The 24155-nt window shown below is 48.5% G+C and overlaps 1 protein-coding gene across 1 annotated transcript in view; it reads right to left on the reverse strand.

The window, feature by feature from the left end:
• The window catches only part of CCDC93 (coiled-coil domain containing 93), a 109608-nt gene that overhangs the window by 38844 nt on the left and 46609 nt on the right, over positions 1-24155 (reverse strand). Inside the window, exons 4-14 of the mRNA XM_063939689.1 lie at positions 21120-21231; positions 20557-20655; positions 20316-20372; positions 17544-17644; positions 16689-16725; positions 14611-14697; positions 12922-12972; positions 11583-11669; positions 11220-11336; positions 439-501; positions 250-323 (exon numbers count right to left, since the gene is read on the reverse strand). Coding sequence (XP_063795759.1) covers positions 250-323; positions 439-501; positions 11220-11336; positions 11583-11669; positions 12922-12972; positions 14611-14697; positions 16689-16725; positions 17544-17644; positions 20316-20372; positions 20557-20655; positions 21120-21231 — 885 coding nt within the window. The remainder of the gene's footprint in view (positions 1-249; positions 324-438; positions 502-11219; positions 11337-11582; positions 11670-12921; positions 12973-14610; positions 14698-16688; positions 16726-17543; positions 17645-20315; positions 20373-20556; positions 20656-21119; positions 21232-24155) is intronic.

Below are 24155 nucleotides of genomic sequence, written 5' to 3' on the forward strand. Positions count from 1 at the left end.
CAGTTCTCCGTTTCATGGTATGTTCTCAGAAAAATCATATTTCTATTCCTTTCCCCAGCTGTCTGCCTATTACACAGTGTAATATTTGTCCCGGAAGAACCAGCTCAGCAAGGAACCTGCAGTGTGCTAATGACCCAATCTTTCATGGTTTGGATTAAGTGGGGATCACAATCCCTCTGGCCTGAGGTCTGTGATGTAACCTGCAGGTAACAACGGCGTAATACCCAGATTATTACTCCTAATACTCACGCAGGGTCAGCTTTGGCTTCCACCGTCTCCAGAACGGTGAGTTCCTCATCCAGCTTCTCGCTGTAACTTGTAACCTGAGATTCAGGAAATATCAGGGAGTAACTAAAAAAAGACAAATCACCTGGGGCCACACTGACCACCCTCAGGGGCCACACTGTCCACCCCCTTAAGGGCCACATTGCTAATCACCTCTGAAAGTTTCTTCTTTGCTGCATCACATTCAGCCTGAAGATCGCAGGATTTCTCCTTCAGCTATAAAGAGAGAAATATATTTTTGTAAATTAACTAAAACACAGACCAAGAGCCCAGAAATGTGTAATCTCTAACACCAGCAGTGCTCCCCATTACTGGAAATACCGGCTTGTATGATATATGCTCCACATACTATTTACATGTTGTAATAACCATTTTATCACCCACATTATATTCCCCAGCCACTTATTTATGGTTCTAATACTTTTCTAATTAGCTTAATAATCACTTAATAAAATAAATCAGGGTAATACCTTTTGTACATAATATTTTTTTAATGGTAAAACTGTAACTATTTAATAGACAACAAGACACTAGTAGAACCAAGTAAAATAATAATGGTAAAAGCACCATTGGATTAGAGACACCAGTGGCCCCAGTTGTTTACGTCTCACTACATTTTCTTATATGTAATGTAACGTCTAGCAGGCCCCGCATGGGTCCAAGTACTGATCTATCGATGTCTGACAAGAGCCGCAGGTTCCCGGGCCGAGCCTTGATCACTTTCAGTATCGCTGGAGCTGGTTAGTACAGCTGGAATTTAACAACACATCCAACTACACTTATTGCCAATAATAATTCTAATGGTTTTCCAGTGGATTATTGGGCGCAACTCTCAATTTGGGCCTAATCACTGCAATTACGCCCCTGTCTGTGCCTAGATACGGTGCAGTTTGTAGCATCAGCAGCGGATTATGACCCTGTCTGTGCCTAGATACGGGGCAGCTGTAGCATCAGCAGCGGATTACGGCCCTGTCTGTGCCTAGATATGGGGCAGCCTGTAGCATCAGCAGCGGATTACGGCCCTGTCTGTGCCTAGATATGGGGCAGCCTGTAGCATCAACAGCGGATTACGGCCCTGTCTGTGCCTAGATATGGGGCAGCCTGTAGCATCAACAGCAGATTACGGCCCTGTCTGTGCCTAGATATGGGGCAGCCTGTAGCATCAACAGCGGATTACGGCCCTGTCTGTGCCTAGATATGGGGCAGCTGTAGCATCAGCAGCGGATTACGGCCCTGTCTGTGCCTAGATATGGGGCAGCCTGTAGCATCAGCAGCAGATTACGGCCCTTTCTGTGCCTAGATACAGGGCAGCCTGTAGCATCAGCAGCGGATTACAACCCTGAAGTTGTGGCATCAGCAGCGGATTATGGCCCTGTCTGTGCCTAGATACGGGGCAGTTGTAGCATCAGCAGCGGATTACGGCCCTGTCTGTGCCTAGATATGGGGCAGCCTGTAGCATTAGCAGCTGATTACGGCCCTGTCAGTGCCTAGATACCGGTCAGTCTGTATAGGCAAAGAGTATTTATTTTGTTCTTCCTCTGCTTTTGCTGAGCTCCAGGACCCCAGGATACAGAATTCCCATGAGCTGCTTTAGCAGTAATTTTAGTGGAAGCTGCACCTTGGCTCTCAAATCCTCAGTTGTTCTCTGGTATAATCACACTGGACATCTGGGACGCTACAGTTTTAACCTCAAAGGTCTCTCTGTGCTACATTATAGTGGGGCCTTGAATAAGGCTGCTATAATATCCCTCTGATCAGGAACACAGTATGAATTACACAGGTTCTGTGGCTGGCTGACTTCAAGTCTGCATTTCATGTGGTTTAATCAGCCACCAAACCTGTGTAATTCATAGGTGTCCTTGATTAAAGGAATATTACAATGCAAGCCTCACAATGCCCAGACTCTACAGAGATTCACATAAACCACTTTCTGAGGATCAACAGTCAAATACTGCCTGTAATAAAACCACATAACTGAACAAAAAAAGGTACATCGCCCAGCCCATCACGTGATCACTATGCAAAGCAAGCCCCTCTCCCCATGTGCATCACTATGCAAAGCCAGCCCCTCCCCCATGTGCATCACTATGCAAAGCCAGCCCCTCCCCCCCATGTGCATCACTATGCAAAGCCAGCCCCTCCCCCATGTGCATCACTATGCAAAGCCAGCCCCTCCCCCCATGTGCATCACTGTGCAAAGCCAGCCCCTCCCCCCATGTGCATCACTGTGCAAAGCCAGACTCTCCCCCCCAGGTGCATTACCATGCAAAGTCAGCCCCTCGCCACACTGGCATTTCTATAATGGGCGCAATGTTTGCGGTGCACAAGGGCCACTGAATCCAGGGGTGGTCCACACCGCATACACTGCACCCATATTTTAATACTTACATCTCCGTAGTCCAGTGTCGGGCGCTGCAGCGGCGGTGGAAATCTCCACCAAAATGGCCCCTGCGCAAGCGCAGTAGCTAATTTGGTCTCCGGAACATGGCGGCCGCCATATTTCCGGAGACCTGCGCATGCGCAGTAGACTCCGGCACAATGCTGGAAACTACTGCGCCGTGCAGAGGAGGGGGCCAACCCAAAGTCTGCACAGGGTCCCCCTCTTCTGTATAAACGCCCCTGCCTTCCCATGTGCATCACTATGCAAATCCACCCCTCCCCATGTGCATCACTATATAAATCCAGCCCCTCCCGCACCGCATCATTATACAAAGCCAGCGTCTCCCCCATATGCTTCACTATACAAAGCCAGCGTCTCCCCCATATGCTTCACTATACAAAGCCAGCGTCTCCCCCATATGCTTCACTATACAAAGCCAGCGTCTCCCCCATATGCTTCACTATACAAAGCCAGCGTCTCCCCCATATGCTTCACTATACAAAGCCAGCGTCTCCCCCATATGCTTCACTATACAAAGCCAGTGTCTCCCCCATACGCATCACTATACAAAGCCAGCGTCTCCCCCATACGCATCACTATACAAAGCCAGCGTCTCCCCCATATGCTTCACTATACAAAGCCAGCGTCTCCCCCATATGCTTCACTATACAAAGCCAGCGTCTCCCCCATATGCATCACTATACAAAGCCAGCGTCTCCCCCATATGCATCACTATACAAAGCCAGCGTCTCCCCCATATGCTTCACTATACAAAGCCAGCGTCTCCCCCATATGCTTCACTATACAAAGCCAGTGTCTCCCCCATGTGCATCACTATACAAAGACAGCGTCTCCCCCATATGCATCACTATACAAAGCCAGCGTCTCCCCCATATGCATCACTATACAAAGCCAGCGTCTCCCCCATACGCATCACTATACAAAGCCAGCATCTCCCCCATATGCATCACTATACAAAGCCAGCGTCTCCCCCATATGCTTCACTATACAAAGCCAGCATCTCCCCCATACGCATCACTATACAAAGCCAGCGTCTCCCCCATATGCATCGCTATACAAAGCCAGCGTCTCCCCACTATGCTTCACTATACAAAGTCAGCGCTCTCCCCCATACGCATCACGATACAAAGCCAGCGTCTCCCCCATATGCTTCACTATACAAAGCCAGCGTCTCCCCCATATGCTTCACTATACAAAGCCAGTGTCTCCCCCATGTGCATCACTATACAAAGACAGCGTCTCCCCCATATGCATCACTATACAAAGCCAGCGTCTCCCCCATATGCATCACTATACAAAGCCAGCGTCTCCCCCATACGCATCACTATACAAAGCCAGCATCTCCCCCATACGCATCACTATACAAAGTCAGCATCTCCCCCATACGCATCACGATACAAAGCCAGCGTCTCCCCCATACGCTTCACTATACAAAGCCAGCATCTCCCCCATACGCATCACGATACAAAGCCAGCGTCTCCCCCATATGCTTCACTATACAAAGCCAGCGTCTCCCCACTATGCATCACTATACAAAGCCAGCGTCTCCCCCATGTGCATCACTATACAAAGCCAGCGTCTCCCCCATGTGCATCACTATACAAAGCCAGCGTCTCCCCCATATGCTTCACTATACAAAGCCAGCGTCTCCCCCATATGCATCACTATACAAAGCCAGCGTCTCCCCCATACGTATCACTATACAAAGCCAGCGTCTCCCCCATGTGCATCACTATACAAAGCCAGCGTCTCCCCCATACGCATCACTATACAAAGCCAGCGTCTCCCCCATACGCATCACGATACAAAGCCAGCGTCTCCCCCATACGCATCACTATACAAAGCCAGCGTCTCCCCCATACGCATCACTATACAAAGCCAGCGTCTCCCCTATATGCATCACTATACAAAGCCAGCGTCTCCCCCATACGCATCACTATACAAAGCCAGCGTCTCCCCCATACGCATCACTATACAAAGCCAGCGTCTCCCCCATACGCATCACTATACAAAGCCAGCGTCTCCCCCATATGCATCACTATAAAAGCCAGCGTCTCCCCCATATGCATCACTATACAATGCCAGCATCTCCCCCATATGCATCACTATACAAAGCCAACGTCTCCCCCAAATGCTTCACTATACAAAGCCAGCATCTCCCCCATATGCATCACGATACAAAGCCAGCGTCTCCCCCATATGCATCACTATACAAAGCCAGTGTCTCCCCTATATGCATCACTATAATAAGAATTTACTTACCGATAAATCTATTTCTCGTAGTCCGTAGTGGATGCTGGGGACTCCGTCAGGACCATGGGGAATAGCGGCTCCGCAGGAGACAGGGCACAAAAGCAAGCTTTTAGGATCACATGGTGTGTACTGGCTCCTCCCCCTATGACCCTCCTCCAAGCCTCAGTTAGGTACTGTGCCCGGACGAGCGTACACAATAAGGAAGGATCTTGAATCCCGGGTAAGACTCATACCAGCCACACCAATCACACCGTACAACTTGTGATCTGAACCCAGTTAACAGTATGATAACAATGAAGTAGCCTCTAAAAAAGATGGCTCACAACAATAATAACCCGATTTTTGTAACAATAACTATGTACAAGTAATGCAGACAATCCGCACTTGGGATGGGCGCCCAGCATCCACTACGGACTACGAGAAATAGATTTATCGGTAAGTAAAATCTTATTTTCTCTAACGTCCTAGTGGATGCTGGGGACTCCGTCAGGACCATGGGGATTATACCAAAGCTCCCAAACGGGCGGGAGAGTGCGGATGACTCTGCAGCACCGAATGAGAGAACTCCAGGTCCTCCTCAGCCAGGGTATCAAATTTGTAGAATTTTACAAACGTGTTCCCCCCTGACCACGTAACTGCTCGGCAAAATTTTAAAGCCGAGACCCCCTCGGGCATCCGCCCAAGATGAGCCCACCTTCCTTGTGGAATGGGCACTTACAGATTTTGGCTGTGGCAGGCCTGCCACAGAATGTGCAAGCTGAATTGTACTACAAATCCAACAAGCAATAGTCTGCTTAGAAGCAGGAGCACCCAGCTTTTTGGGTGCATACAATATAAACAGCAAGTCAGAATTTCTGACTCCAGCCGTCCTGGAAATATATATATATATCTATATATTTTTAGGGCCCCGACAACGTCTAGCAACTTGGAGTCCTCCAAGTCCCTAGTAGCCGCAGGCACCACAATATGTTGTTTCAGGTGAAACGCTGACACCACCTTAGGAAGAAACTGGGGACGAGTCCGCAGTTCTGCCTTGTCCGACTGGAAAAACAAATATGGGCTTTTTTAAGACAAAGCCCCCAATTCTGACAATCGTTTGGCCGAGGCCAGGGCCACAACATTGTCACTTTCCATGTGAGATATTTCAAATCCACAGATTTGAGCGGTTCAAACCAATATGATTTTAGGAATCCCAACACTACGTTGAGATCCCACGGTGCCACTGGAGGCACACAAGGGGCTGTATATGCAATACTCCCTTGACAAACGTCTGGACTTCAGGAATTGAAGCCAATTTTTTCTGGAAGAAAATCTACAGGGCCGAAACTTGAACCTTAATGGACCCCAATTTGAGGCTCATAGACACTCCTGTTTTCAGGAAGTGCAGAAATCGACCTAGTCGAAATTTTTTCGTGGGGCCTTCCTGGCCTCACCCACGCAATATATTTTCACCACATGTGGTGATAACGTTGTACGGTCACCTCCTTCCTGGCTTTGACCAGGGTAGGTATGACTTCTTCCGGAATGCCTTTTCCCTTAGGATCCGGCGTTCAACCACCATGCCGTCAAACGCAGTCGCGGTAAGTCTTGGAACAGACAAGGTCCCTGCTGGAGCAGGTCCTTTCTTAGAGGCAGATGCCACGGTTCCTCTTGGAACAGACATGGTTCTTGCTGAAAGCAAATCCCATCTTAGCTCCCGAGGCCATTAGTCCTCTGAGAGCATCTCTTGAAGTTCCGGGTACCAAGTCCCTCTTGGCCAATCCGGAGCCACGAGTATAGTTCTTACTCCTCTACGTCTTATAATTCTCAATACCTTGGTTATGAGAAACAGAGGAGGGAACACATACACCGACTGTTACACCCACGGTGTTACCAGGACGTCCACAGCTATCGCCTGAAGGTCTCGTGACCTGGCGCAATACCTGTCACGTTTTTTGTTCGGGCGGGACGCCATCATGTCCACCTTTGGTCTTTCCCAACGGTTCACAAGCATGCGGAAAACTTCCCGATGAAGTTCCCACTCTCCCGGGTGGAGGTCGTGCCTGCTGAGGAAGTCTGCTTCCCAGTCATCCACTCCCGGAATGAACACTGCTGACAGTGCTAACACATGATTTTCCGCCTAGCGAAAAATCCTTGCAGTTTTGACCACTGCCCTCCTGCTTCTTGTGCCGCCCTTTCTGTTTACGTGGGCGACTGCCGTGATGTTATCCCACTGGATCAATACCGGCTGACCTTGAAGCAGAGGCCTTGCTAAACTTAGAGCATTATAAATTTGCTCTTAGCTCCAGTATATTTATGTGGAGAGAATTCTCCAGACTTGATCACACTCCCTGGAAATTTTTTCCCTGTGTGACTGCTCCCCAGCCTCTCAGGCTGGCCTCCGTGGTTACCAGCATCCAATCCTGAATGCCGAATCTGCGGCCCTCTAGAAGATGAGCACTCTGTAATCACCACAGGAGAGACACCCTTGTCCTTGGATATAGGGTTATCCGCTGATGCATCTGAAGATGCGATCCGGACCATTTGTCCAGCAGATCCCACTGAAGAGTTCTTGTGTGAAATCTGCCGAATGGAAGCGCTTCGTAATAAGCCACCATTTTTACCAGGACTCTTGTGCAATGATGCACTGACACTTTTCCTGGTTTTAGGAGGATCCCGATTAGCTCGGATAACTCCCTGGCTTTCTCCTCTGGGAGAAACACCTTTTCCTGGACTGTGTCCAGAATCATCCCTAGGACCAGCAGACGTGTCGTCGGAACAACTGCGGTTATGGAATATTTAGAATCCACCCGTGCTGTCGTAGAACTACTTGAGATAGTGCTATTCCGACCTCCAACTGTTCTCTGGACCTTGTTCTTATCAGGAGGTCGTCCATTCTCTTTGACGACGAATCCTCATTTCGGTCATTACCTTGGTAAGGACCCGGGGTGCCTTGGACAATCCAACGGCATCGTCTGAAACTGATAGTGACAGTTCTGTACCACGAACCTGAGGTACCCTTGGTGAGAAAAGCAAATTTTTTGGGACATGGAGGTAAGCATCCCTGATGTCCCGGGACACTATATAGTCCCCTTGTTTGCTATCACTGCTCTGAGTGACTCCATCTGAATTTGAACCTTTGTAAGTGTTCAAAAAAATTTTTTGATTTAGAATCGGTCTCACCTAGCCTTCTGGCTTCAGTACCACCATATAGTGTGGAACAATACCCCTTTCCTTGTTGTAGGAGGGGTATTTTTATTATCACCTGCTGGGAATACAGCTTGTGAATTATTTTCAATACTGCCTCCCTGTCGGAGGGAGACATTGGTACAGCAGACTACAGGAACCTGCGAGGGGGGAAACGCCTCGACATTCCAATCTGTACCCCTTGGATACTACTTGTAGGATCCAGGGGTCCTGTACGGTCCCAGCGTCATGCTGAGAACTTAGTAGAAGCGGCGAAGGGCTTCTATTCCTGGGAATGGGCTGCCTGCTGCAGTCTTCTTCCCTTTTCTCTATCCCTGGGCAGATATGACTCTTATAGGGACGAAAAGACTGAGGCTGAAAAGACGGTGTCTTTTTCTGCAGAGATGTGACTTAGGGTAAATAACGGTGGATTTTCCAGCAGTTGCCGTGGCCACCAGGTCCCATGGACCGACCCCAAATAACTCCTCCCCTTTATACGGCAATACATCTTTGTGCCGTTTGGAATCTGCATCACCTGACCACTGTCGTGTCCATAAACATCTTCTTGCAGATATGGACATCGCATTTACTCTTGATGCCAGAGTGCAATATCCCTCTGCGCATCTCGCATATATAGAAATGCATCCTTTAAATGCTCTATAGTCAATAAAATACTGTCCCTGTCAAGGGTATCAATATTTTTAGTCAGGGAATCCGACCAAGCCACCTCAGGTCTGCACATCCAGGCTGAGGCGATCGCTGGTCACAGTATAACACCAGCATGTGTGTGTATACATTTTAGGATATTTTTCAGCCTCCTATTAGCTGGCTCCTTAAGTACGGTCCTATCTGTAGATGGTACCGCCACTTGTTCTGATAAGCGTGTGAGCGCCTTATCCACCCTGAGGGGTGTTTCCCAACGCGCCTTAACTTCTGGCGGGAAAAGGTATACCGCCAATAATTTTCTATCGGGGGAAACCCACGCATCATCACACACTTCATATAATTTATCTGATTCAGGAAAAACTACAGGTAGTTTTTTCACCTCACACATAATACCCTTTTTTGTGGTACTTGGAGTATCAGAAATATGTAACACCTCCTTCATTGCCCTTAACGTGTGGCCCTAAAGGAAAATACGTTTGTTTCTTCACCGTCGACACTGAAATCAGTGTCCTTGTCTGGGTCTGTGTCGACCGACTGAGGTAAATGGGCATTTTACAGCCCCTGACGGTGTTTGAGACGCCTGGACAGATACTAATTTGTTCGCCGGCCCTCTCATGTCGTCAACCGGCTTACAGCGTGTTGACATTATCACGTAATTCCATAAATAAGCCATCCATTCCGGTGTCGACTCCCTAGAGAGTGACATCACCATTACAGGCAATTTGCTCCGCCTCCTCACCAACATTTACCTCATACATGTCGACACACACGTACCGACATACAGCACACACATAGGGAATGCTCTGATAGAGGACAGGACCCACTAGCCCTTTGGGGAGACAGAGGGAGAGTTTGCCAGCACACACCAAAACGCTATAATTATCCAGGGACAACCTTTATATAAGTGTTCCTCCCTTATAGCATTTTAATATATGTACATATCGCCAAATCAGTGCCCCCCCTCTCTGTTTTAACCCTGTTTCTGTAGTGCAGTGCAGGGGAGAGCCTGGGAGCCTTCCCACCAGCATTTCTGTGAGGGAAAATGGCGCTGTGTGCTGAGGAGAATAGGCCCCGCCCCCTTTTCGGCGGGCTTCTTCTCCGGAGTTTTTGATATCTGGCAGGGGTTAAATACATCCATATAGCCTCAAGGGCTATATGTGATGTATTTTTCGCCATACAGGTATTATACATTGCTGCCCAGGGCGCCCCCCCCCAGCGCCCTGCACCCTCCGTGACTGCTGTGAGAAGTGTGCTGACAACAATGGCGCACAGCTGCAGTGCTGTGCGCTACCTGATGAAGACTGAAAGTCTTCTGCCGCCTGGTTCCGGACCTCTTCATCTTCAGCATCTGCAAGGGGGGGTCGGCGGCGCGGCTCCGGGACGAACCCCAGGGCGAGCCCTGTGTTCCGACTCCCTCTGGAGCTAATGGTGTCCAGTAGCCTAAGAATCCAATCCATCCTGCACGCAGGTGAGTTGAAAATCTCTCCCCTAAGTCCCTCGATGCAGTGAGCCTGTTGCCAGCAGGACTCACTGAAAATAAAGAACCTAAAAACTTTTTCTAAGTAACTCTTTAAGAGAGCCACCTAGATTGCACCCTACTCGGACGGGCACAAAAACCTAACTGAGGCTTGGAGGAGGGTCATAGGGGGAGGAGCCAGTACACACCATGTGATCCTAAAAGCTTGCTTTTGTGCCCTGTCTCCTGCGGAGCCGCTATTCCCCATGGTCCTGACGGAGTCCCCAGCATCCACTAGGACGTTAGAGAAAAAAAAGCCAGCGTCTCCCCCATATGCATCACTATACAAAGCCAGCGTCTCCCCCATATGCTTCACTATACAAAGCCAGCGTCTCCCCCATATGCATCACTATACAAAGCCAGCGTCTCCCCCATATGCATCACTATACAAAGCCAGCGTCTCCCCCATGTGCATCACTATACAAAGCCAGCGTCTCCCCCATGTGCATCACTATACAAAGCCAGCGTCTCCCCAATGTGCATAACTATACAAAGCCAGCGTCACCCCCATATGCATCACTATACAAAGCCAGCGTCTCCCCCATATGCATCACTATACAAAGCCAGCGTCTCCCCCATGTGCATCACTATACAAAGCCAGCGTCTCCCCCATATGCATCACTATACAAAGTCAGCGTCTCCCCCATATGCATCACTATACAAAGCCAGCGTCACCCCCATATGCATCACTATACAAAGTCAGCGTCTCCCCCATATGCATCACTATACAAAGCCAGCGTCACCCCCATATGCATCACTATACAAAGTCAGCGTCTCCCCCATATGCATCACTATACAAAGTCAGCGTCTCCCCAATGTGCATAACTATGCAAAGCCAATATTTGATCCCATATTACCGCCCTGTGTCCACTTCTCCAACACTAAAGCATGAACAATGGTACAGAAATGGTCAGGAGCGCTGTGCTCAGGTACCTGCTCCAGGATTTTACTCTTCTGGGCGATTTGCTTAGTGACGGTAGCCACTTTCCTGCGCTGTTGCTGAGCGGCTCCCAGGTTCTCTGGACGCTCCTCTGATGTAAACTCAGATTGCTGGAATGGAAGAGGTGGAGACGCGGATTCAGACAGACATGCATTGCAGTTCTCAGAGTAGTGACTGCAGCTTGGATGTGGCCGCACACAGTAGGTGGCAGGGGGAACGGGGAACCCGTTGGGGGTGCTCTGGGAAATCTCTGCTTATAGAGAGTCAATTCATAATCTAAAGTTATTGCTACACAGCACATCGGTCACATTTTAGGAGCTTATTAATGAGAAATGTTCAGCAAATAACATACTCACCTTCTCAGCGTACTCAGACACCACCTGTTTTATCTCGTCTGACTGTAACCCCACGATCTGCCCCACCGTGCTCGCCGTCAAGCGCCCCTGAAATCCAAAACCAGCCACACAAACATTAACGTTACACAGTGATTTTTTTTTGTGTCAGTTGGCATCAGTCTTCATTACAGTATAGCTGTGTCCTCACTTACAGTTCTTTTTAAGTCATACAGCAGAGGCGCCCGGTGCGACTGAAATGCTCAGAGGAGAAGCGCAATTTTTTTTCCTTAAAATTTTGCATCTTAGTCGCATCTCAGAGACGAGCCGCTCACAGTGTAGCAGTGACGCTAAGCTGCAACAGGAACCGCACAGGGATTGGTTTTACAAATGTAACAAGTCACAGATGAAGCGCAACGGGGCTTGGTGTGATAAACCGCTGCAGCCACTGCATCACAGCACTTCCTACACGGATACGGACGCACTCGCACACGGATGTACAGATGTCGCACATCACATTGATCAGTGTAATCTAGCACAGTAGTTTTGTCGCTCCTAGGTTTATTTATGCAATAAGATGAACATTTTGAGCGATAAAGATACTCGGCGCGGCTGTGTCGTCTGGGACCTGGTGCATCGAGAGGGGCTACTTTGTGCAACTGAAGCAACAGTAAGAGAGAACATATCTGTACATATTTACATATAACCATTTTTATTTTCTTTTAACTGATGATTTTTTCCACCCATCGGAAAAAAAAAAAAAAAAAACGCTCATAAATTGTTGTTTTCTCTAAAGAGTTAATTAGGTGAAGAACATGAATTTAACCTTAACCCAAATGATTTTAGTTAAAAATAAAATAAAAAAAATAATTAAAAAATAAATAAAAATTGGTAACATCGCGACCATCACAACATTACTTTTTATACCCCAGACACCTGCCAGGTACACAGGGCGGGGTTTGGTTTACAGTCCTGCCGTGCTGACAGACCAGCAGTAATCGGCAGCACAACACTGAGGGGAGAGTGCAGGGAGGCAGACGGACCTCTGACAGCCGCAGCAGAGGGAAGTTTCCCTTCCCTGCCGCTGCTAACACTGCTTATCTGACTGGTCGCATCCTGTGTGACCAGGTCAGATAAAGCACTTGCTGATATGGTTGCATCTGATGCGACCACGCAGTACACCCATATCAGTCTATTATGGCTGCCACATGGCCATCTTGTAGCCAACACATTCTCACTATCACAAGTGTGACGCCTAATGCGAGCCCGAGAACAGCCGCAGTTTCATACCTACAAGGGGTCTATCTATACTAATATGCCACTACAGAACAGGAAGATGACCCAATAGCAGCGAGACTCCCACCTGTTCTAGGTCCATGGCAGCCATTCCAGTCATCAGAGCCTTTATACGGAGCTACAGTGAGAGGAAACAAACAGTTAGCACTTACTGAAGATCTTATACACACACACACACACACACACACACACACACACACACACACACACACACACACACACACACACACACACACACACACACACCTCTCCCCCATCTCTGTTACAGTTTCCTATGTCTCCCAAACAGACACTGTTTTGGGTTTTCCATAATCTAGCACTGACAGATCAATCCAACCAATCTGTGCAGTAGTTATCCTGATGTTATCCCACAAGGCAATACTGAAAACATGGACTGTTGGCAATCGAGGGTAGGGTTGGGTAACCCTGAATGCATGAATAATCTGATCTGTAGTATTTATTTATTTATTACCAGTTATTTATATAGCGCACACATATTCCGCAGCGCTTTCCAGAGAATATTTGCCCATTCACATCAGTCCCTGCCCCAGTGGAGCTTACAATCTATATTCCCTATCTCATATACATAGTCACATTCATGCTAGGGTTAATTTTCTTGGGAGCCGATTAACCTATCAGTATATTTTTGGGATTGTGGGAGGAAACTGGAGTACCCGGAGGAAACCCACGCAAGTACGGGGAGAATATACAAACTCCGCACAGTTAGGGCCATGGTGGGAATGGAACCCATGACTTCAGTGCTGTGAGGCAGTAATGCTAACCATTACACCATCCGTACTGCCCAGACTCCTCTAATGAGCTGGAACAGCCCATCTTATCAGCCCATCTTATCATCTACTTCTGCAAAAATGGCTGCTGGTCTGGGCCCTTACTCGCAGAAACCATCCGGCAGTTACATTCTCCTTTAGTCATTTAGCATTAATATTCCACATTGTGACAGCATCTGCTCTTATTGCTGGCAGGTAATGAACCTATGAGCCCTCTCTTTGGCCACTAGAGGCGCTCTTATCTTATACGAGCATCTAATGCCCAGCTCCTCCTGACCTCAGGCAAAATGTTCTCTGTTCTACTGAGCAATGAGGCACCAGTGCGTAAGTAGACAGAGGAGATGCACCACAGTCCTGTAACGGCTCCCCACGTGGTCATGCAGCCCTATCTAATACCCCCTTCTCATGTATCTCTACTGGGAAAAGTATGTGGTTAATGGAGAGCAATGCAGCAAGGAAGGAATGCGCTAGGAACAAGCAACTGGAATTAGCATGAAGCCCATTCTATGGTGCCCAGCAGTCCACCCTAGATGACATATGGTATAAAACTACCCCATGCCCCCATCCAGGAACCGGCTGCAGCTCTGGGCATCTCCCCCCACACTACGTGAGATCATTATCTCAAGCACTCCCTGTCTAATCAGCACTGGTGCCAGTAGTGATGCCGGCACATATCAGCTCTATGCACCAGGAACCAGTATTCATAATGACTCTAATTCACCAGCCAGTGCCACAGGGCAGACAATGGCAGACTTATCACCCTATACCAGGCACAGGCGACCTGATGCCGCTTTGTGGCACTTGTGGAGCCAGCACCTCTCCTACCATTCACCCTGCCTTATACTAGCACCCATAAGGCAGCGATGACTAGTGTCATCTGGTCATTGGCATGCATCTCATTAAGGATACCCGTGGCTGCACTGGTCAGATTATGCTTACTAAGGAGGCCGTTTCCAGGAGTTACTCACTTCTTCCTGCGCATGCAGCTCCTCCTCCTCCCTCGCGTCTCCTTTCCCCACTAGTCCAGATGGGACAGCTTTTTTGTGGTCATCCGGCTGTTAGATAGAGCGATGAGAACAGTTACTTGCAGCAGGTTCTGGTTTTCCTCTGAAGATTCCCAGGAAGTTAGGGGTTAAATGAAAGGAATATAAAATATATGTGGTATATAACCCCTCGCTGTATATAAGGATTACACAGTCAGAGGAATGCCGGCCCTTAGAAAAGAACAAGGCCGTGGTAATAAACTACAGTAGGGAGTGCGTAATTACTTATACAAGTATTCATAGAGAACACGGACACCATGGAATTCCAAAATCACAATTTGCAGAGATATTTTACAGGTGTTCACACATACTATCATCACTTGTGTATTATAAGGCATTTACACACTGTATAAGTAATTACAACATTTGGAATATAGGTGCCAGGACAAAAGAGGGGAACAAATGCGGATAAAGGAGTGTGAGCGGAGAATAGATGAGGATAAAGGAGTGTGAGCGGGGAACAGATGAGGATAAAGGAGTGTGAGCGGGGAACAGATGAGGATAAAAAAGTGTGAGCGGGGAACAGATGGGAATAAAGGAGTGTGAGTGGGGAACAGAGGAGGATAAAGGAGTGTGAGCGAGGAACAGATGAGGATAAAGGAGTGTGAGCGGGGAACAGATGGGAATAAAGGAGTGTGAGTGGGGAACAGATGAGGATAGAGGAGCGTGAGCGGAGAACAGATGAGGATAAAGGAGTGTGAGCGAGGAACAGATGAGGATAAAGGAGTGTGAGCGGGGAACAGATGAGGATAAAGGAGTTTGAGCGGGGAACAGATGAGGATAAAGGAGTGTGAGTGGGGAACAGATGAGGATAGAGGAGCGTGAGCGGAGAACAGATGAGGATAAAGGAGTGTGAGCGAGGAACAGATGAGGATAGAGGAGCGTGAACGGAGAACAGATGAGGATAGAGGAGCGTGAGCGGAGAACAGATGAAGATAAAGGAGTGTGAGCGGGGAACAGATGAGGATAAAAAAGTGTGAGCGGGGAACAGATGGGAATAAAGGAGTGTGAGCGGAGAACAGATGAGGATAAAGGAGTGTGAGCGAGGAACAGATGAGGATAAAGGAGTGTGAGCGGGGAACAGATGAGGATAAAGGAGTGTGAGCGGGGAACAGATGAGGATAAAGGAGTGTGAGTGGGGAACAGATGAGGATAGAGGAGCGTGAGCGGAGAACAGATGAGGATAAAGGAGTGTGAGCGAGGAACAGATGAGGATAGAGGAGCGTGAGCGGAGAACAGATGAGGATAGAGGAGCGTGAGCGGAGAACAGATGAGGATAAAGGAGTGTGAGCGGGGAACAGATGAGGATAAAAAAGTGTGAGCGGGGAACAGATGGGAATAAAGGAGTGTGAGTGGGGAACAGATGAGGATAGAGGAGCGTGAGCGGAGAACAGATGAGGATAAAGGAGTGTGAGCGAGGAACAGATGAGGATAAAGTAGTGTGAGCGGGGAACAGATGAGGATAAAGAAGTGTGAGCGGGGAACAGATGGGGATAGAGGAGTGTGAGCGGGGAACCGATGGGGATAAAGGAGTGTGAGCGGGGAAATGATGGGGATAAAGGAGTGTGAGCGGGGAACCGATGGGGATAAAGGAGTGTGAGCAGGGAACCGATGAGGATAAAGGAGTGTGAGCGGGGAACCGATGAGGATAAAGGAGTGTGAGCGGGGAACCGATGAGGATAAAGGAGTGTGAGCGGGGAACCGATGAGGATAAAGGAGTGTGAGCGGGGAACAGATGAGGATAAAGGAGTGTGAGCGGAACCGATGAGGATAAAGGAGTGTGAACGGGGAACCGATGAGGAAAAAGGAGTGTGAGCGGGGAACCAATGAGGTTAAAGGACTGTGAGCGGGGAACCGATGAGGTTAAAGGAGTGTGAGCGGGGAACAGATGGGAATAAAGGAGTGTGAGCGGGGAACAGATGGGGATAAAGGAGTGTTAGTGGGGAACAGATGGGGATAAAGGAGTGTGAGTATAGAGTGAATATAGCGCATGAAGAACAAACCTTGTCAGTCTTTCCTGGCTTGCTGACCCCATATCTCCTGGAGGAACAGGAAGAACAAATACGAAGAGACTTTTACACACATCTCAAAACTCATTAATCATCAGCTAAAAAGCGGATGGGAGACTCAGTGCAACAATGTATCGTCGCTTACTCATTGACATCTACCTATGTAGTGTAACGTGTTGTATAGTATGTCTGTATCACCCTTACACTAAGCGACACTTCTCTGTATTTATGATTTAGGCTACACTGGTTTATTTGATTTTCCTTCATTCATCTTTGTAAAATATTCAAAATTGTATTTACTATTTTATCGTCTCTGAAATATCATCTAATATAAATGTAAGTGCGGAGATCAAAGCACTGACTGGAAGAGACATCAGAGTTTTTGGTCACTGCTCATTTATATTTTATTCACCTTCGATATTATATATATATATATATATATATATATATATATATATATATTCCTTATATTTATATACATTCAGGCGGTTTGGTATTTCTCAGTTATAATGGACACCTGCCGACACAAGTGCCCTATGTAAACGATGGGCCCCGCAATATGTGCTGAGGTCGGATCCATCAGCCTTGGAGGCTATGCAAGAAAACTGGTGCACAGGAGAAAGTTGCTATAAACGGTAATAGCCAAATTCTAACACATAGGATTCTAATAGTGTTTAGCAAACAAATGGTTGCTACGGGTTACAGGATCTCTTCCGTGCGCCAGTTTCCTAAACCTCCCCTAAATGATACTACACACACTACAAGACAACGGGGTTCTCCTATTGGACAGCTGTGAAAACTCTGCCGTGTCAGTAACACATTCCTGCCGCATCAGCCAGGGCATGGTACCTGCCATACTCCAGGAGTGTGGAGTGGACACGTGACTCCTCGTCTGTAAGTGCTGCTGCATCTCCCTGCCTCTTGTACTTCCTGCGCGGCTTGTAGATTTCCTGGGGAGAGGACAGAGATTAGGAGGAAGTCCCTGTACCCAGTGCTAAATAAGAGACAAGAGACTCGGTTCTCCCACACTGAGGTTTGGTTCTCACTGAGAATTTCCTCAGCTCCGAGATCTTCACATTTGTGCAGTAGTAGAAGTAGTTTGCTGTAATTATTGTCTGTCATATCTATTCTAATGATCTGTGTAGTAATCAGAAGGGATACAGTTGATATGCCAGCGGTCGGGATCCCCGGAGGTCACCATGCAGACGCCGGAAAACCGACCGCTGACAATGCCGCCAGCTGGAATGCCGGCTAACAGGGGCTATTCCCACTCGTGGGCGTCTACGACACCCACAGATTGGGAACAGAACCTGTGCGAGCCACTGAGCCCACTGTGTGGTGACCTCCGGGATTCCGACCACCGGCATATCAGTCCCTACCCATACATGGGCCATTGGAGAGAAGCAGATGTTGCATTTTTAGTACGGTGCATGCTCCGTATACTAATGCCCGCATCTACAGAGGACGCAATGTTGTTAACATCTCCTTTTGCAGCTGAAAGGGTGTCACTTTGTGGCAGTGGGGCAATCGCACATAGGCAGAGTTTCGTTAGGTCGGGTTGATGGAATTGTGGACTATGGGCCTAATTCAGAGTTGATCGCAGCAGCAAATTTGTTAGCAGTTGGGCAAAACCATGGGGGTAATTCCAAGTTGATCGCAGCAGGAATTTTTTTAGCAGTTGGGCAAAACCATGTGCACTGCAGGGGAGGCAGATATAACATTTGCAGAGAGAGTTAGATTTGGGTGTGGTGAGTTCAATCTGCAATCTAAATTGCAGTGTAAAAATAAAGCAGACAGTATTTACCCTGCACAGAAACAAAATAACCCACCCAAATCTAACTCTCTCTGCACATGTTATATCTGCCTCCCCTGCAGTGCACATGGTTTTGCCCAATTGCTATCAAAAATCCTGCTGCGATCAACTCAGAATTACCCCCCATGTGCACTGCAGGCGGGGCAGATATAACATGTGCAGAGAGAGTTAGATATGGGTGAGGTATGTTCAATTTAAATCTAAATTGCAGTGTACAAATAAAGCAGCCAGTATTTACCCTGCACAGAAACAAAATAACCCACCCAAATCTAGCTCTCTCTGCAAATGTTATATCTGCCTCCCCTGCAGTGCACATGGTTTTGCACAACTGCTAATAAATTTGCTGCTGCAATCAACTCTGAATTACCCCCTATGTGTGTATGCTGAAACAGACCTTAGATCTCTTGCACCAAAGTGCTGGTGCAAAAATGGGCTTATAAGGACGGTGGCTGAGAAACCAAGCACACAGTTAGGGATGGCCCCATAGCTTTGTACAACTCGGCATACAGGTGTGCTTATACCACTCGGCATAGAGGAGCGCTTATACAACTCGGCATAGAGGAGCGCTTATACCACTCGGCATAGAGGAGCGCTTATACCACTCGGCATACAGGTGCGCTTATACCACTCGGCATACAGGTGTGCTTATACCACTCGGCATAGAGGTGCGCTTATACCACTCGGCATACAGGTGCGCTTATACCACTCGGCATACAGGTGTGCTTATACCACTCGGCATAGAGGAGCGCTTATACCACACGGCATACAGGTGCGCTTATACCACTCGGCATACAGGTGCGCTTATACCACTCGGCATAGAGGAGCGCTTATACCACTCGGCATAGAGGAGCGCTTATACCACTCGGCATACAGGTGCGCTTATACCACTCGGCATACAGGTGTGCTTAGACCACTCGGCATAGAGGAGCGCTTAGACCACTCGGCATAGAGGAGCGCTTATACCACTCGGCATACAGGTGTGCTTATACCACTCGGCATAGAGGAGCGCTTATACCACTCGGCATACAGGTGCGCTTATACCACTCGGCATACAGGTGCGCTTATACCACTCGGCATAGAGGAGCGCTTATACCACTCGGCATAGAGGAGCGCTTATACCACTCGGCATACAGGTGCGCTTATACCACTCGGCATACAGGTGCGCTTATACCACTCGGCATACAGGTGCGCTTATACCACTCGGCATAGAGGAGCGCTTATACCAGTCGGCATACAAGTGTGCTTATACCACTCGGCATAGAGGAGCGCTTATACCACTCGGCATACAGGTGCGTTTATACCACTCGGCACACAGGTGCGCTTATACCACTCGGCATACAGGTGTGCTTATAGCACTTGGCATAGAGGAGCACTTATACCACTCGGCATACAGGTGCACTTATAGCACTCGGCATACAAGTGTGCTTAGATGAGTGCAAGCAGTCCAGTGTATTTGCGCCCGACTCACATGCAGCTATGTGTCAGCCCCCTTAGAACATAACATTACCCCCATAAGTGGTAACACTGCAGCGGAGATGGTTCTCTCTGGCTTTAATGAACTCAAACATGAGTTATGGCTGCAGCATTTAGGGGTGGATATAAGTAAGTGCGATGACGGCAATGCAGTGGGCATGTCAGCCCTAAATCCAGCATTGTAACATGAAACGTTGTGGGGCTGCAATTTATGGGAGATGAAGGGTGTCTGCGTAACAGCACTTGGTGGTCATCACCCACACATCGCCCCTAGTTGTGTCAAACCCTTAGTTTATTGCAGCATTTAGGGAAAGTGTATGGCCAGAGGTACTTACAAAGGTCTCTGTAATAGTTCTTACAGCCTTCTCCCTCCGACTCACAAACTCATCATCCTAGGAAAGGAAACAGAGGGACAATTAGGAGCGTGTTGCAACATAAAAATGTATTGAATACTATAAAGTGACAAATTCCTAAAGGAAGTTCTATTTCTTGTGTGCCCCGCGTGGTTGAAAGAACCCCCCTTCCCTTCAATGTGCCCCCTCCCTCCCAACAGCAGAAGACATTCCCAATACGCACCTCCGGGAGGCTGTGCTCTCGCTGAAACTGAGACACAGAGTATGAGCGGATGTAATCTCCCATTTCTTGCCTGGTCTCGATGGCGCGTTTCACCAGCCACTGTCGGAGATACAGACATAAGGGGTGAGTGTACAGAAGTACTCACCGCTCCAATCAGACTGTGATAGACCATCCCAGGACCTTCCACTCAGACCAGTCAGATCCCCAAGGCCAATTAGCAGTAATTATGGGATGCGGTCATATACTGGTGCTCGGGATCCCGACAGTCACCATGCCGATGCCGGGATCCTGAGCGCTCGAAATGCCGGCAGACGGAATGACGACCCACAGGCTCTACTCCCACTCGTGGGTGTCCACGACACCCATACAGTAGGAATAGATCCTGTGGCGAGTGCAGCGAGCCCGCAAGGGGCTTCGTTGCGCTTGCCCCCCCGCCGGCATTCTGGGATCGGTATTCTGACCTCCGGGATCCAAAACGCTGGTCTCCCATTCCCAACCCGTAATTACACCACACACAGCCACCATTATACTTTAAGCTCTGCACGGCCTCAGGTCTTTCATACCTGGATTACTGGGAAGATGTGGATAAAATCCATGCCTTGGATCTGATGTGGCTCCAGGCGGTGAGGGCATTTCATCTTCGGTAAAACAGAAACGATTTTCTCAGTTAATGCTCTGTAACAAGAGGCCAGGACTCGTCAATGACAGTTCTTGTTGGCATTTAAGATTTATTATTGAAAGAGATAAAGTGGAGAGAGATAAAGTATCTGTCAATAAGATCCTAACTGCCATATTACTGGCTATGTTGTAGAGACCATGGAATACGAAGAAGAACTGACAGTTAGGAGCTAATTAACTTGTACTTTATTTCTCTGAAAGCTTTGATAAATAAGGTGTAAAGATGGGGCTCTTCCATATGTCTGCATAGTACATCAATTCATCAAACACCGGAGTACCCCTTTGTCTCTGAAAGATGTCCTGTACCTCTCTAACACCAAATGTATTTTACCAGTTGATCAAGCTGCTTATTGGGGTCTCCACACCATTTTGTAAAATACCAATTTCTGAGTCGGTGAAACTTATTTCTTTTTCATCCACTAGGGGTCACCGGAGTACTCTTGGGATATGGACAGTGCGATAGCAGGGAGAGACGCATTTAAATATTTAAATGTGTAACCCTCCTCCCCCCTCCATACTCCCAAGTGCCTCAGTGTTTTTTGTGTCTTCGAGTTGGGAGGACACATTACTGAAGTCTGCAAGGACTTTTATTTTACTTTTTCTTCCACAGTCCCTTCCCAGCTTACTAAGAAGCGTGGGTCCGGGACTGTGTGCTGCTGCTGCAGCAGCGTAAGGCTTGTCGGCGCTTATCAGAGAAGCACCGCCATAGACCTTATCAACAAATGCTGACTCAGCCATGGCTGCAGGAGCAGGACGGATCTTACAGAGAAGGGGCCCGTCATTGCCTCCACATCCCGGCAGGTGTGGTGAGAAAGGAGCGGGCGGCAGCGCTCCGTGTGTGGGTGTATTACGGAGAGGGGTTACAGGTGCTGCGCCCGACACCCTCTCCCCAGACAACGCTGCTGTGGACCTAGAAGGCAGTCAGCTTATGCTGCCGCTGTCCTGGGTGGATGTGCAGGGACAGAGCCGGGAATGGCACATTTAAATATTTAAATTATTAACTGGTCACCCCATCCATACTCCCACAGACCCTTCAGTATTTTTCTGTGCCTCAGTCGGGAAGGTACAGTGGACGAAATTCCACAGATTCTTCAATTCAAGTTTTTTGGGATTTTTTTTTTTTTTTTTTTTTAATTCTCCTCAATCCCTTCCCAGCTTATAGAGAAGCTTGGGTCCGGGATTGTTGGTGCTGCAGAAGTGCAGCAGATGGCTTGTCGGTGCTCATAAGAGGAGCCCCGCCATACACCACAAGCAGCAGAGATGCATGCAGCCTCAGGCTGCACAAGGAAGCTGGACAGAGCTTATGAGAGAAGCCCTGTCATAGTCTCCACGGATGGGCAGGTAATGAGCGGTTAGGCAGCTCACACTGCCGCCGCTCACTTGTTTTATATTGCTGGGGGTGGCTGTTGGTTTTATTTTTTATACTGTCTCCCTGCTGCCCTGCTCAGCGCCGACTGCACAGCAGTGGCCGCTGGGCGCCAACACGTTCTTTGGCTATTGTGGGGGCCCTGTGGGGACTGCATGTTTTATTATGTTCACTGCCCCTTCTGCCTTCCCAGCTGCGGACTGCACTGCAGCCGCCGCTGGGCGCCAAGCCGCCGCTCACTGGCTGGTTTGCGGGGGTGACCTGTGCACTCCTCGGCCACCCGCACTCCCCGGCCGCCCACTCCCCAGTCCCGGCACCGTATGTCGCCGCTTCCGCCCTCCCTCCCGCGGTTAGCTTCTGCTAGCCGCTACAAACCAGAGCCCCAGAGCCGTGAACGGCGGCTTTGTTTGCAGAGGGGGGAGAGGTGGGAGGCTGACCGCGGACAGCTGTCACTGCTGCCGTGGTCCGTCACCAGCATTAACGCTGGCACAATGCTTTCAGCTAAGCAAGTATGGGTCTGGCTTACTGAGAAGGGAGATCGCGGGGAGAGGGGGGGGGTAGTAATGTCACAGGGAGGCCCCATAACTAAGCTGCGTTTTTATGCAGCAGCAGCTCAGGCTATTAAGCCTGTGGAAGGGGGTCCAGGTTTTTTAATGACTGCTGGGCACTATAGGGCTCTTAAGCCTATGATGTGGGTGTACATGTACATGTATGTATATGGGCATATATATATATATATATATATATATGTGTATCTACGGATATATGAATGTATGTGGGTCTGTGTGTGTATATAGGGGGTGATTCCGAGTTGTTTGCTCGCTAGCTGCTTTTAGCAGCATTGCACACGCTAAACCACCGCCCTCTGGGAGTGTATCTTAGCTTAGCAGAAGTGCGAACGAAAGATTAGCAGAATTGCGAATAGAAATTTCTTAGCAGTTTCTTAGTAGCTCCAGACTTACTCAGCCATTGCGACCAGCTCAGTCCTTTTCGTTCCTGGTTTGACGTCACAAACACACCCAGCGTTTGCCCAACCACTCCCCCGTTTCTCCAGCCACTCCTGCGTTTTGTAACTCGAACGCCTGCGTTTTTCCGCACACTCCCATAAAACGGCCAGTTTCCGCCCAGGAACACCCACTTCCTGTCAATCACACTACGATCAGCATAGCGATGAAAAAGCATTGTTATGCATTGAGTAAAATACCTAACTTTTGTGTAAAATAACTAAGCGCATGCGCTCTGCGAACCCTGCACATGCGCAGTAAGCGACTAATCGCAGTATAGTGAAAATCGACAACGAGCGAACAACTCGGAATGACCCCCATACACATACATATATATATATATATATATATATATATATATATATATATAAAATAAGATTTTACTTACCGGTAAATCTATTTCTCGTAGTCCGTAGAGGATGCTGGGGACTCCGTAAGGGCCATGGGGAATAGACGGGCTCCGCAGGAGATAGGGCACTTTAAGAAAGACTCTGGATTCTGGGTGTGCACTGGGTCCTCCCTCTATGCCCCTCCTCCAGACCTCAGTTAGG

Source organism: Pseudophryne corroboree, chromosome 9 (assembly GCF_028390025.1).
Source record: "Pseudophryne corroboree isolate aPseCor3 chromosome 9, aPseCor3.hap2, whole genome shotgun sequence".
NCBI classification, from domain to species: Eukaryota; Metazoa; Chordata; class Amphibia; order Anura; family Myobatrachidae; genus Pseudophryne; species Pseudophryne corroboree.